Source organism: Lottia gigantea (assembly GCF_000327385.1).
Source record: "Lottia gigantea unplaced genomic scaffold LOTGIsca_158, whole genome shotgun sequence".
NCBI lineage: Eukaryota > Metazoa > Mollusca > Gastropoda > Lottiidae > Lottia > Lottia gigantea.
In genome coordinates this window covers 456,722-469,034 of record NW_008707924.1, presented here as the reverse complement: position 1 = coordinate 469,034, position 12,313 = coordinate 456,722, and the positions used below count along the sequence as shown (strand labels likewise).

The following is a 12,313-nucleotide window of genomic DNA, read 5'->3' as shown; positions in this document are numbered from 1 at the left end:
GCCGTTTTATTATTGCATGCGAGATGAAATTGATGAACTGAAATACAAGAAAGGTAAATTTTACGCCATCACAAACATTCACACGTCGGATCAAAAAGGAGTTCATCACTCTGCTCTACACAAAGATTCTTCGAATAATTTTTATTTCTTTGATTCTTTCGGTCTAGAACTGACAGAAGAGATTACGAAATTGACTAGCAAACCAATCAAATGTTCTACGTTTCAAATTCAAATGCCAGGACAAAAGATGTGTGGACAGCTGTCGCTTTGGGTTTCATATCGGATGAGTTTGGGAGAAAAGTTTGAAGAAATTATAATAAATTTAACTCAATAAAAATGGCAAACAAGTTTGGATTAGGGTCTTTACCTCTAGAATCCAAACATCCCATGACGGCGTTTATAAACAAAGCGAAACCTTTTTTCGTGGATCAAATCGGAGACACCTTACAAGGGGATATCGATATGAACAATTTCAAAATAACTAATTTAAAGTTTCCAGGAAACGATAACGATGCCGTGAACAAGAAATATTTACTGGATCAAATAAACGCAATTCAAATAGATAAGGACCATGTTGAAAATAGAATAAATGACGTGAAAAGATACCTCAGGCGAAATATTAAAAATCTTGTGAACGAACCCAAACTACAACATGAGTTAACGAGTTTGAAACGTCTTATTCAAGTGGATAAAACAAGTCAGTTGCAAAATTTAATATCTAAATTAGACGATAAGATTACGAAGGTAAAAATAGACGTCCAACGTTTAATAGACAACCCAAATGTAAACGAGGATAGATTGAAACGAAAACTAACCGCTTTGGAAAGAAAACTTGGCGAATTGCTAGCAGAACTAGACAAGACCGCGGACATAACCGAGTTACAAAATTCGATATCCAATTTGAACGAAAAGATCGCGAAGCAAAAATCAGATGTTCAGAATATAATTGACACACTTCCCATTGACAAAGATACCTTGAAACGACAATTGACTGCTTTGGATACTAAAATCACGGACGAATTAGAAAAAGAAGTGCGTGTGATTAAAAACTTTCTTCAAAATGAATTTCGAGATGATATGAAAAATTATATTAAAGAACAGGTCAATCTTTTGGTATCTAGAATTCATGACGATTTTTTGAGACAAGAGAGAAAGTTGACCAAATTAGAAGCTATTGTCACGGACAAATCGTATTATTTCAATCTTCCATTCGAAAGTGACACTGTCTTCGATGAAAAAGACCAAATTTATAAATCAAACAAATACGGATTCAAAGCAGAAATAAAAGTGGGTACTCTCGCATACGGAGAGCCTAAAAACGTATTCGATATCGGCGAAACGCAAGAGTTTTCTTTTCGAGGTAATTGTCTGATTCAAATAGAGTTTCCCATGAAGGTTAAAGTCAATAAAGTAGTCTTCAAACAAACCGGTAATGCCGTCAAACATATTTCATTATTCAATGACGGTAATTTGGAAGAGAATATACGTTTGATTGATAAAAGGGATCAGGAAATTGAAACGAAAAATGGTAAATATGTAGACACCTTTAAAATGGAAGTAGAAAATGATAAGGATATCATTGATTTCAAAGATTTAGATATGATATTGGAGACGGAAAATCCACCATCAACCAACATTGCCAAAATTCCACGACGCTTACACGTACACGGAAAAATAGAATCGAGCAATCACGAGTTTTTACGAACAACAGACTTTGAATACGTAAAACTGTATTTCGCTTTAGGTGAAAAATACACCTCGATCGATGTTCATAAAAGTCAACAAGAAAGAGAGTTTATAGTGCATTTATCGAAGACTCCGTCCTTGAAGGTGGTGGTTTTATTTTTAGAGCCAAGATAAACATCGAAAAAGAAAAAAATAAAATATTCCTATCATCTTAAAGAGGATCATACGAAAAAAGAAATGTCGTTAGTACGCGTAAATGTTTTTACTTTTAATACCCGCAAATATAATAATGCTAGGCCAAACAAGCGCGCTCTATACGATATTCCGTGGTTCCATTTATCGGAAATTCACCTAATTTAACGACTTAAAAAATGGAACTCGAAAGCAGACAACAATACATGATAGACAAACAAGAAGAGTTGAAAATAAAGTTGAGACAGTGCAATACATGCAGGAAAACATGGAGTAGAATCGATTCTTTTTTCAAAACAGCGAGCACAGTTCTAACGGTAGGAGTAACGGTGGCAACGGCCGTGACTGGTGGATTAATGCTTCTGGTCATCGTCCCAACCGTATTGGCTGCATTAACAGCCGTTCAAACGACTTCTTGCGGTCTCATCACTTTAGGTTTCACGAGCAAAAAGAAAGCTCATTATAAAAAGAAAACGGATATCTTGAATATGTATCTTAATCAATTGTACATCTTTTTCGAAGACAAGAACATAACAGTTGAAGAATTAGAAGAATTCAATGAAATTTTGGACAAATTCCATACAGAAATATCAGCGGTCAAAATAAAGAAATAATCAAAAATATATACTTAAAAAAATATGAATAAAACCGAACTTGCAGACGATGAAACATTGATAGAAAACGCCTTATTTTCCGATGTTATCAAGGCTATCTCTGATATATTTAAAACATTCAAAGGACAAATTAAAATAGATGGAGATATAGTCGAGGAAGGGAATCACAGACAATACATGTCACTCCTCGGTTTCAATGCCAAATCTTTTCCCAATATCTTTTCAAATATGGACAAAAAATCCGATGCTTCCGATTGGTATTTTACAGGAAAAATAATCTTAATGAAAGACAATTTTCAAGAAATAAAAGATCGAGAGTTGGTAGAGGAGGAACTGATCTGCTTAAAAAGATCAATGAATACGAAGGCGAAAATTGTTACATACCTACAGATGGTCACTGTTTTATAAAATGCGTCAATCGTGTTTTAAACGAAGACTACACGAGAGAATTTCAAGAATACATCAACGGGTTTTCAAAAGCAAATAGAAAAGGAGTGATGACTTGTGCTAGAATGAAGGAATTCAACAAGAAATTCAACACTTCGTTTCAAATTTATAATCCCAAAAACAGACATTTTCATCCCAGAGACGTTCACGATGAATTAGATTGGGTTTTTTACTTACACAACTCGTATTTCTGTCTGATTAGAAGAAGCCAAAAAAGTTTGGGAATTCAAGAAATAGAAGACAATTACGAACAGGTGTGGAAAACGTGTAGAGACGATAACGCAGTAACACAGGTTTCACCTCTCAAACTAAACGTGCTTTCGAGTATGAGTGATGATGCGTTATTCGCTTGGGATTGCGAAACGTATTCAGAAAGAGACACACGAAGAGCAATTCCTTATGCCTGCACCTTAATTAATTTAGAAAAACTAAGAAAAAAGTTAGAAACGATAAAAAATATCTTTCCAAATATAAATCCTTAATAATAAAAACATTATCAATGTTCCAGAAGAATTTTATGATAAACTAATGAATGTAGTAGAACTATTTGTAGGTACAGATTGTATAGATCAAATGTTGAAATATTTAGGTCAATATGATAGAAAGAGATTAATATTAATTTCTCATAACGGCAGTGGATTCGACAACTGGATCGTGCTTAAAAATGCAAAAAAACTAACTCATTGCCCTTTAAAAACACCCAGAGGAATTCTATCTTTTCCTTTATCTAATCCATACACGGATGAAGATTTACAGAAAAAATGGAAAAGACAGAAAGAAATAAAGGGTAATTATTTACAACATATTAATTTCACGTGTTCCTACCAACACGAATCCTCTAGTTTGGCTGCATGGGGAAATTCTTCCAATCTTCCCGCGAATTTGAGAAAGATTGCCGACGTAGATATCGCTAAATACACGCAAGACAACTGGGAGGAATTGAGACACGAATGGGAACCTTACGCAAAGAGAGACACTCTCTGTTTAGGGTCTTTTTTGATAAAATACAACCAAGTGACGAAAGAAGTTGTAAACCAGAATATGTTCAATAATCTAACGGCTCCATCTTTATCTTTAAAGGGTTGGTATTATTTATATCATTACGATAAAGAAATGGTGGAAGAAGAATGGTATGAAACTACTAGAATGGTTGCGAAACATACCGAAAAAGAAAACGTAGAAAAAGTTTATTCGCACACTAATCCTTCTATAAGAAATTTTATCAGACGATCTATTAAAGGAGGAAGAGTTTCGGCAAATAGAAAATCATTTGAAACGAACAAAATGGATGAAATTTGTAACGTATTAAAGGAATATACAGAACTTGAAAGTAATAACATAATTGATTTATTCAAAGAATACAGCGCAAGGACAAAAGACAAAACGGAGGTTCATTCGAGACTTACAAAAATACCAAAAAATGTACCAAACTAATGGCATTTGATGCTAACGGTTTATACGCTTCCGCCATGTCGGATTTAGACAGTGAATATCCGAGAGCGGAAAGTGGAAGACCGTTTCTACCAGAAGAAGAAGAAAAAGAATTTGTAAAACTCTTCAATAAACAAAAATTCAGACCTAGAACAAAGAACAAAGGTTTGAAAAAAGACGTTTTATATCATCTAATGTCTTAATTATTAAACCATTATATTCAATCGCTTTGGGTTCTATACGAGGGGTGGGTTCTATAACGAGTCTCTTTTTAATATCTTCTTGACTTTTTAATATGGGTTGAAATAGAGTCTGTAGATTTTCCGTTAATCCGAGTTGTTGCAATCTGTTATTTTCAACTTGGGTTCAAATTTTATTCTTAGCTTTGATATATTCTCTATTTCTTTTTAAAAAATTATTCCAATCCGTCATTTTTAAAAAAATAAAATTAACATAATATCGATCATAACTCTTTCTCCCGCAGGTTTTCTAGTATTTACAAATACATATCCATGACCATCTGGGTTTCTCCATTGAGCTTTACAAACCTTTTTAAATGTATCTCTATCCATTCCGTGATTTATAGACTGAATGATTTGAGATAAATCTTTATCGTTTAATTCAAATAATAAAGAACAATTTGCATTTTTTCTAATGAACATAGAATCCATCCCGTAAAAAGATTGGGATTGGTATATGCAGTGACAGTTGTGATGTCTTCCTTTGGTGAAGAATTCTTGTTGAACAGTTTGGTTTCTTTGCGCTACGCAGTCGTCAAACAATATTAAGTTCTTTCGATTGCTATCAATATTAGACAAGTCTAGATCATTAACATTTTTCGTAAGAAAAACTTTTATATCCGTTGGATTAAAAGATGGATTCTTTGATTTAATGAAGTTTTCTATGATATCTTTTATTTCCACTTCTTCTTCGTTTTCTTCGTAATATTGAAATATGTCTTGAACGTCTTTCTTTGGTAAATATTCTAAAGCTTTGAGGAATTGATAATACGATTGCTCTGGTGTTGTTGTGTAGATATACAGAGAATCGAAATCTAAAAGGTTTGGTGTTGTCAACATGTTAAAAGTGAGATGAGTTTTCCCAGAACCTGAACTACCGCAAATGCACATGAGCATTGGGTTACTAGGAAATATGTCCGAATGTTTGAATTTCTTGCCCATTTTTATTTATTACATTTTCGTACTAAAAATCACTCCGTTGCCTTCATACTTTGAAAGGAAGATTCCCTCGCCCGAACGTATGTTTTTTAAAAATATGGCGTTGCCCTTGTGTTTGACCTTCATTTCTCCGGTGTCGATTTTATCTATTAATTTGCTTAATCCCTCTTTAACGGTTTTCTTGGTTTCTTCGCCAAATCTTTGTCCGAATTCTTTAACCGTCCCTAATATATCTCCTACTCCCGAACCTCCTCGTGCTTCTCTTTCCATTGCCAAATTGTGTCTACGTGCTTCGGCGTTTGCAGCGGCTTCAGCTTCTTATCGTTGACAGCTTTGGCTATCCCAGCAGCTCCACCAGCAGTTGCACCAGCTGCAGCTAAACCAGCAAAGATTAAAGGTAAGAAAGGTAAAAATCCACCTTTTTTAGTTAAATTCTCATCAATTCTTTCCAAGTCTATATCGTCTCTGACTTTGCAATGTTTGTATTTATCGATAATCTTTTGGGTTATATGCACTTTTTTACCGTTGTAAGTTATTAGAGTCGGCGAATTCGTTTCCATAGCTTCTATTATTTTCATAACTAAAGTTTCTGGTTTCATTTTTAAAGGGTGTTTTTTTATTCAATTCTTATCATTCTTCTATCTGATATTTTAATCAAATGTTTTGCTTCTTCCAGCAATAAACAGTAGCCGGTCATATCTCCTTGTGTTTTATCGGTGTGAATATTTATGTTTACCCCTGTTTTGAAAAGATCTTCTTGATGAGCTGACAGATCGAAACAAAAGATTGGATGATTGAGTGAAAAATCTGTGTATTCAAACTGAGGCGTATTTCCAAACAATTCGCACATGTTTTTATAGTTTCTGTACAATTCGTTGTAATCTTTTTTGGAAGGATCAATTGTCAAAAGTTGATTGGGATAATTATCGTTGTTCAATCTGACTTGAACTTTGCGAATGATGGGATCTTGAGTATGGTTCAATGCCACTCTGAAAATGTTGTTGTTGTTTGTCTGAGAGTCTGGCAAGTTTTTGAAACCGACCATTAGATATCTCGCTGGTTTGACGGTGTTGGTGATTGGCCACGTGGTGGATTCTCCCGTTAAAGTCATGCTACCTACCGTGTTACGATGAAGAAAAGCAATTTCGATGTCTTTGGTTAAAGAGTTGAATATTCTCGTTTCCACTTCTACGGAAGGAGTGATTACCGGTATGTAAAGTTGGATATTCGTTATTTCCAATTTTGCGTCAGAGTTGTTTTCACCAAAGAATATCTTGTTGTCGTTGATTTCTCTTTGCAAATGAATTTTATACGGTAAACCTATGGAAACCTTTCTGTGTTCCAAGAGACCAAATAAAGGATACAACTTCCAATTAACGTAATTACCCCATCTGTTGTTCTCGACAACATTGTTGTATTGAAGCGCATGTTTTTCAAATCCGTGATTTACTCCGCGAGTCACTCTTTCCAGTGTGTTTCTAGCAACTACCCTTATCCTAGCAAGGTCTGCGTCATTTGCTACAGTTCTGACCGGTTCTTTTAAAACATCTCCGTCACCGACATCGGGAATCCATCCCGAAACTGAATCGTAGTTTTTGGGATACAGAACCGTTTTCAACATTGTGTCAAACTCGCCGGGGTGTTTTATGGTCTCTATCGGATTTGAACCAGCTTCCAAACCATTTCGCTGAATAAAGACGGAAAGAATTTGTTTTCTAAAGTCGTGTTGGTTTGTGGAATTATAAGAGCAGAATATCGGCCACATTTCCTGAGCTAACTTTTTCCCTATGGGAGATTTTTGAGCTCAGTTTTTTTCTAAATGTCTAGATTATCCATGTGGATATGCGTGCAAAATTTCAGCTTTGTAGCTTTGTAACTATTCAAGATAAAAATTTATTTGATTATGAGCACATTTCGTGCAGCAGTCCCTTGCAACAAGAAATTCCCATTTTTTTCCCTAATTGTTTTTAATTAGGTTTTAAGTGTTTTTCCTAGTCCTTGGGGTCTAATTAGTAGGAAAAGTCCAAAACATATGCCAAATCGGCTTATTTGGCAAAGTTAGGTATTGGACGTTTACCCTCCATATGGCCTATAAGAGCAGAATATCGGCAACTTTTCCTGAGCTAACTTTTTCCCTATGGGAGATATTTGAGCCCAGTTTTTTTCTAAATGTCTAGATTATGCATGTGGATATGCGTGCCAAATTTCAGCTTTGTAGCTTTGTAACTTTTCAAGATAAAAATTTATTTGATTATGAGCACATTTCATGCAGCAGTCAGAAATTCCCATTTTTTTCCCTAATTGTTTTTAATTAGGTTTTAAGTGTTTTTCCTAGTCCTTGGGGTCTAATTAGTAGGAAAAGTCCAAAACATGGGCCAAATCGGCTTATTTGGCAAAGTTAGGTATTGGACGTTCACCCTCCATATGGCCTATTAGAGCAGAATATCGGCAACTTTTCCTGAGCTAACTTTTTCCCTATGGGAGATTTTTGAGCTCAGTTTTTTTCTAAATGTCTAGATTATGCATGTGGATATGCGTGCCAAATTTCAGCTTTGTAGCTTTGTAACTTTTCAAGATAAAAATTTATTTGATTATGAGCACATTTCGTGCAGCAGTCCCTTGCAACAAGAAATTCCCATTTTTTTCCCTAATTGTTTTTAATTAGGTTTTAAGTGTTTATCCTAGTCCTTGGGGTCTAATTAGTAGGAAAAGTCCAAAACATGGGCCAAATCGGCTTATTTGGCAAAGTTAGGTATTGGACGTTTACCCTCCATATGGCCTATAAGAGCAGAATATCGGCAACTTTTCCTGAGCTAACTTTTTCCCTATGGGAGATTTTTGAGCTCAGTTTTTTTCTAAATGTCTAGATTATCCATGTGGATATGCGTGCAAAATTTCAGCTTTGTAGCTTTGTAACGTTTCAAGATAAAAATTTATTTGATTATGAGCACATTTCATACAGCAGTCCCTTGCAACAAGAAATTCCCATTTTTTTCCCTAATTGTTTTTAATTAGGTTTTAAGTGTTTTTCCTAGTCCTTGGGGTCTAATTAGTAGGAAAAGTCCAAAACATGGGCCAAATCGGCTTATTTGGCAAAGTTAGGTATTGGACGTTTACCCTCCATATGGCCTATAAGAGCAGAATATCGGCAACTTTTCCTGAGCTAACTTTTTCCCTTTGGGAGAATTTTTGAGCTCAGTTTTTTTCTAAATGTTTAGATTATGCATGTGGATATGCGTGCAAAATTTCAGCTTTGTAGCCTTGTAACTTTTCAAGATAAAAATTTATTTGATTATGAGCACATTTCGTGCAGCAGTCCCTTGCAACAAGAAATTCCCATTTTTTTCCCTAATTGTTTTTAATTAGGTTTTAAGTGTTTTTCCTAGTCCTTGGGGTCTAATTAGTAGGAAAAGTCCAAAACATGGGCCAAATCGGCTTATTTGGCAAAGTTAGGTATTGGACGTTTACCCTCCATATGGCATATAAGAGCAGAATATCGGCAACTTTTCCTGAGCTAACTTTTTCCCTATGGAAGATTTTTGAGCTCAGTTTTTTTCTAAATGTCTAGATTATGCATGTGGATATTCGTGCCAAATTTCAGCTTTGTAGCTTTGTAACTTTTCAAGATAAAAATTTATTTGATTATGAGCACATTTCGTGCAGCAGTCCCTTGCAACAAGAAATTCCCATTTTTTCCCCTAATTGTTTTTAATTAGGTTTTAAGTGTTTTTCCTAGTCCTTGGGGTCTAATTAGTAGGAAAAGTCCAAAACATGGGCCAAATCGGCTTATTTGGCAAAGTTAGGTATTGGACTTTTACCCTCCATATGGCCTATAAGAGCAGAATATCGGCAACTTTTCCTGAGCTAACTTTTTCCCCTATGGGAGATTTTTGAGCTCAGTTTTTTTCTAAATGTCTAGATTATGCATGTGGATATGCGTGCAAAATTTCAGCTTTGTAGCTTTGTAACTTTTCAAGATAAAAATTTATTTGATTATGAGCACATTTCGTGCAGCAGTCCCTTGCAACAAGAAATTCCCATTTTTTTCCCTAATTGTTTTTAATTAGGTTTTAAGTGTTTTTCCTAGTCCTTGGGGTCTAATTAGTGGGAAAAGTCCAAAATATGGGCCAAATCGGCTTATTTGGCAAAGTTAGGTATTGGACGTTTACCCTCCATATGGCCTATAAGAGCAGAATATCGGCAACTTTTCCTGAGCTAACTTTTTCCCTATGGGAGATTTTTGAGCTCAGTTTTTTTCTAAATGTCTAGGTTATGCATGTGGATATGCGTGCCAAATTTCAGCTTTGTAGCTTTGTAACTTTTCAAGATAAAAATTTATTTGATTATGAGCACATTTCGTGCAGCAGTCCCTTGCAACAAGAAATTCCCATTTTTTTCCCTAATTGTTTTTAATTAGGTTTTAAGTGTTTTTCCTAGTCCTTGGGGTCTAATTAGTAGGAAAAGTCCAAAACATGGGCCAAATCGGCTTATTTGGCAAAGTTAGGTATTGGACGTTTACCCTCCATATGGCCTATAAGAGCAGAATATCGGCAACTTTTCCTGAGCTAACTTTTTCCCTATGGGAGATTTTTGAGCTCAGTTTTTTTCTAAATGTCTAGGTTATGCATGTGGATATGCGTGCCAAATTTCAGCTTTGTAGCTTTGTAACTTTTCAAGATAAAAATTTATTTGATTATGAGCACATTTCGTGCAGCAGTCCCTTGCAACAAGAAATTCCCATTTTTTTCCCTCATTGTTTTTAATAAGGTTTTAAGTGTTTTTCCTAGTCCTTGGGGTCTAATTAGTAGGAAAAGTCCAAAACATGGGCCAAATCGGCTTATTTGGCAAAGTTAGGTATTGGACGTTTACCCTCCATATGGCCTATAAGAGCAGAATATCGGCAACTTTTCCTGAGCTAACTTTTTCCCTATGGGAGATTTTTGAGCTCAGTTTTTTTCTAAATGTCTAGATTATCCATGTGGATATGCGTGCAATATTTCAGCTTTGTAGCTTTGTAACGTTTCAAGATAAAAATTTATTTGATTATGAGCACATTTCATACAGCAGTCCCTTGCAACAAGAAATTCCCATTTTTTTCCCTAATTGTTTTTAATTAGGTTTTAAGTGTTTTTCCTAGTCCTTGGGGTCTAATTAGTAGGAAAAGTCCAAAACATGGGCCAAATCGGCTTATTTGGCAAAGTTAGGTATTGGACGTTTACCCTCCATATGGCCTATAAGAGCAGAATATCGGCAACGTTTCCTGAGCTAACTTTTTCCCCTATGGGAGATTTTTGAGCTCAGTTTTTTTCTAAATGTCTAGATTATGCATGTGGATATGCGTGCAAAATTTCAGCTTTGTAGCTTTGTAACTTTTCAAGATAAAAATTTATTTGATTATGAGCACATTTCGTGCAGCAGTCCCTTGCAACAAGAAATTCCCATTTTTTTCCCTAATTGTTTTTAATTAGGTTTTAAGTGTTTTTCCTAGTCCTTGGGGTCTAATTAGTAGGAACAGTCCAAAACATGGGCCAAATCGGCTAATTTGGCAAAGTTAGGTATTGGACGTTTACCCTCCATATGGCCTATAAGAGCAGAATATCGGCAACTTTTCCTGAGCTAACTTTTTCCCTATGGGAGATGTTTGAGCTCAGTTTTTTTCTAAATGTCTAGATTATGCATGTGGATATGCGTACAAAATTTCAGCTTTGTAGCTTTGTAACTTTTCAAGAAAAAAATTTATTTGATTATGAGCACATTTCGTGCAGCAGTCCCTTGCAACAAGAAATTCCCATTTTTTTCCCTAATTGTTTTTAATTAGGTTTTAAGTGTTTTTCCTAGTCCTTGGGGTCTAATTAGTAGGAAAAGTCCAAAACATGGGCCAAATCGGCTTATTTGGCAAAGTTAGGTATTGGACGTTTACCCTCCATATGGCCTATAAGAGCAGAATATCGGCAACTTTTCCTGAGCTAACTTTTTCCCTATGGGAGATTTTTGAGCTCAGTTTTTTTCTAAATGTCTAGATTATCCATGTGGATATGCGTGCAATATTTCAGTTTTGTAGCTTTGTAACTTTTCAAGATAAAAATTTATTTGATTATGAGCACATTTCGTGCAGCAGTCCCTTGCAACAAGAAATTCCCATTTTTTTCCCTAATTGTTTTTAATTAGGTTTTAAGTGTTTTTCCTAGTCCTTGGGGTCTAATTAGTAGGAAAAGTCCAAAACATGGGCCAAATCGGCTTATTTGGCAAAGTTAGGTATTGGACGTTTACCCTCCATATGGCCTATAAGAGCAGAATATCGGCAACTTTTCCTGAGCTAACTTTTTCCCTATGGGAGATTTTTGAGCCCAGTTTTTTTCTAAATGTCTAGATTATGCATGTGGATATGCGTGCCAAATTTCAGCTTTGTAGCTTTGTAACTTTTCAAGATAAAAATTTATTTGATTATGAGCACATTTCATGCAGCAGTCCCTTGCAACAAGAAATTCCCATTTTTTTCCCTAATTGTTTTTAATTAGGTTTTAAGTGTTTTTCCTAGTCCTTGGGGTCTAATTAGTAGGGAAAAGTCCAAAACATGGGCCAAATCGGCTTATTTGGCAAAGTTAGGTATTGGACGTTTACCCTCCATATGGCCTATAAGAGCAGAATATCGGCAACTTTTCCTGAGCTAACTTTTTCCCCTATGGGAGATTTTTGCGCTCAGTTTTTTTCTAAATGTTTAGATTATGCATGTGGATATGCGTGCCAAATNTCAGCTTTGTAGCT

General features: G+C 35.3%; 4 protein-coding genes across 4 annotated transcripts; 2 read left to right on the top strand and 2 right to left on the bottom strand.

Annotated features, from left to right (window-relative positions):
* Window positions 1–336: 336 nt before the first annotated feature.
* On the top strand, window positions 337–1,860 carry LOTGIDRAFT_173429 (hypothetical protein; the record flags this gene model as incomplete). Its single annotated transcript, XM_009050906.1, has 1 exon — window positions 337–1,860. One exon carries the CDS (start codon window positions 337–339, stop codon window positions 1,858–1,860), a length of 1,524 nt encoding a protein of 507 aa, XP_009049154.1.
* A 1,607-nt stretch (window positions 1,861–3,467) lies between these two features.
* LOTGIDRAFT_173428 (hypothetical protein) lies at window positions 3,468–4,373 on the top strand (the record flags this gene model as incomplete). The annotated part of the gene is made up of 1 exon (XM_009050905.1): window positions 3,468–4,373. The coding sequence occupies one exon, from the start codon at window positions 3,468–3,470 to the stop codon at window positions 4,371–4,373; it is 906 nt and encodes a 301-aa protein (XP_009049153.1).
* A 431-nt stretch (window positions 4,374–4,804) lies between these two features.
* On the bottom strand, window positions 4,805–5,551 carry LOTGIDRAFT_173427 (hypothetical protein; the record flags this gene model as incomplete). Its single annotated transcript, XM_009050904.1, has 1 exon — window positions 4,805–5,551. One exon carries the CDS (start codon window positions 5,549–5,551, stop codon window positions 4,805–4,807), a length of 747 nt encoding a protein of 248 aa, XP_009049152.1.
* Window positions 5,552–5,784: 233 nt separating this feature from the next.
* LOTGIDRAFT_173426 (hypothetical protein) lies at window positions 5,785–6,147 on the bottom strand (the record flags this gene model as incomplete). Its single annotated transcript, XM_009050903.1, has 1 exon — window positions 5,785–6,147. The coding sequence occupies one exon, from the start codon at window positions 6,145–6,147 to the stop codon at window positions 5,785–5,787; it is 363 nt and encodes a 120-aa protein (XP_009049151.1).
* Window positions 6,148–12,313: the final 6,166 nt, after the last annotated feature.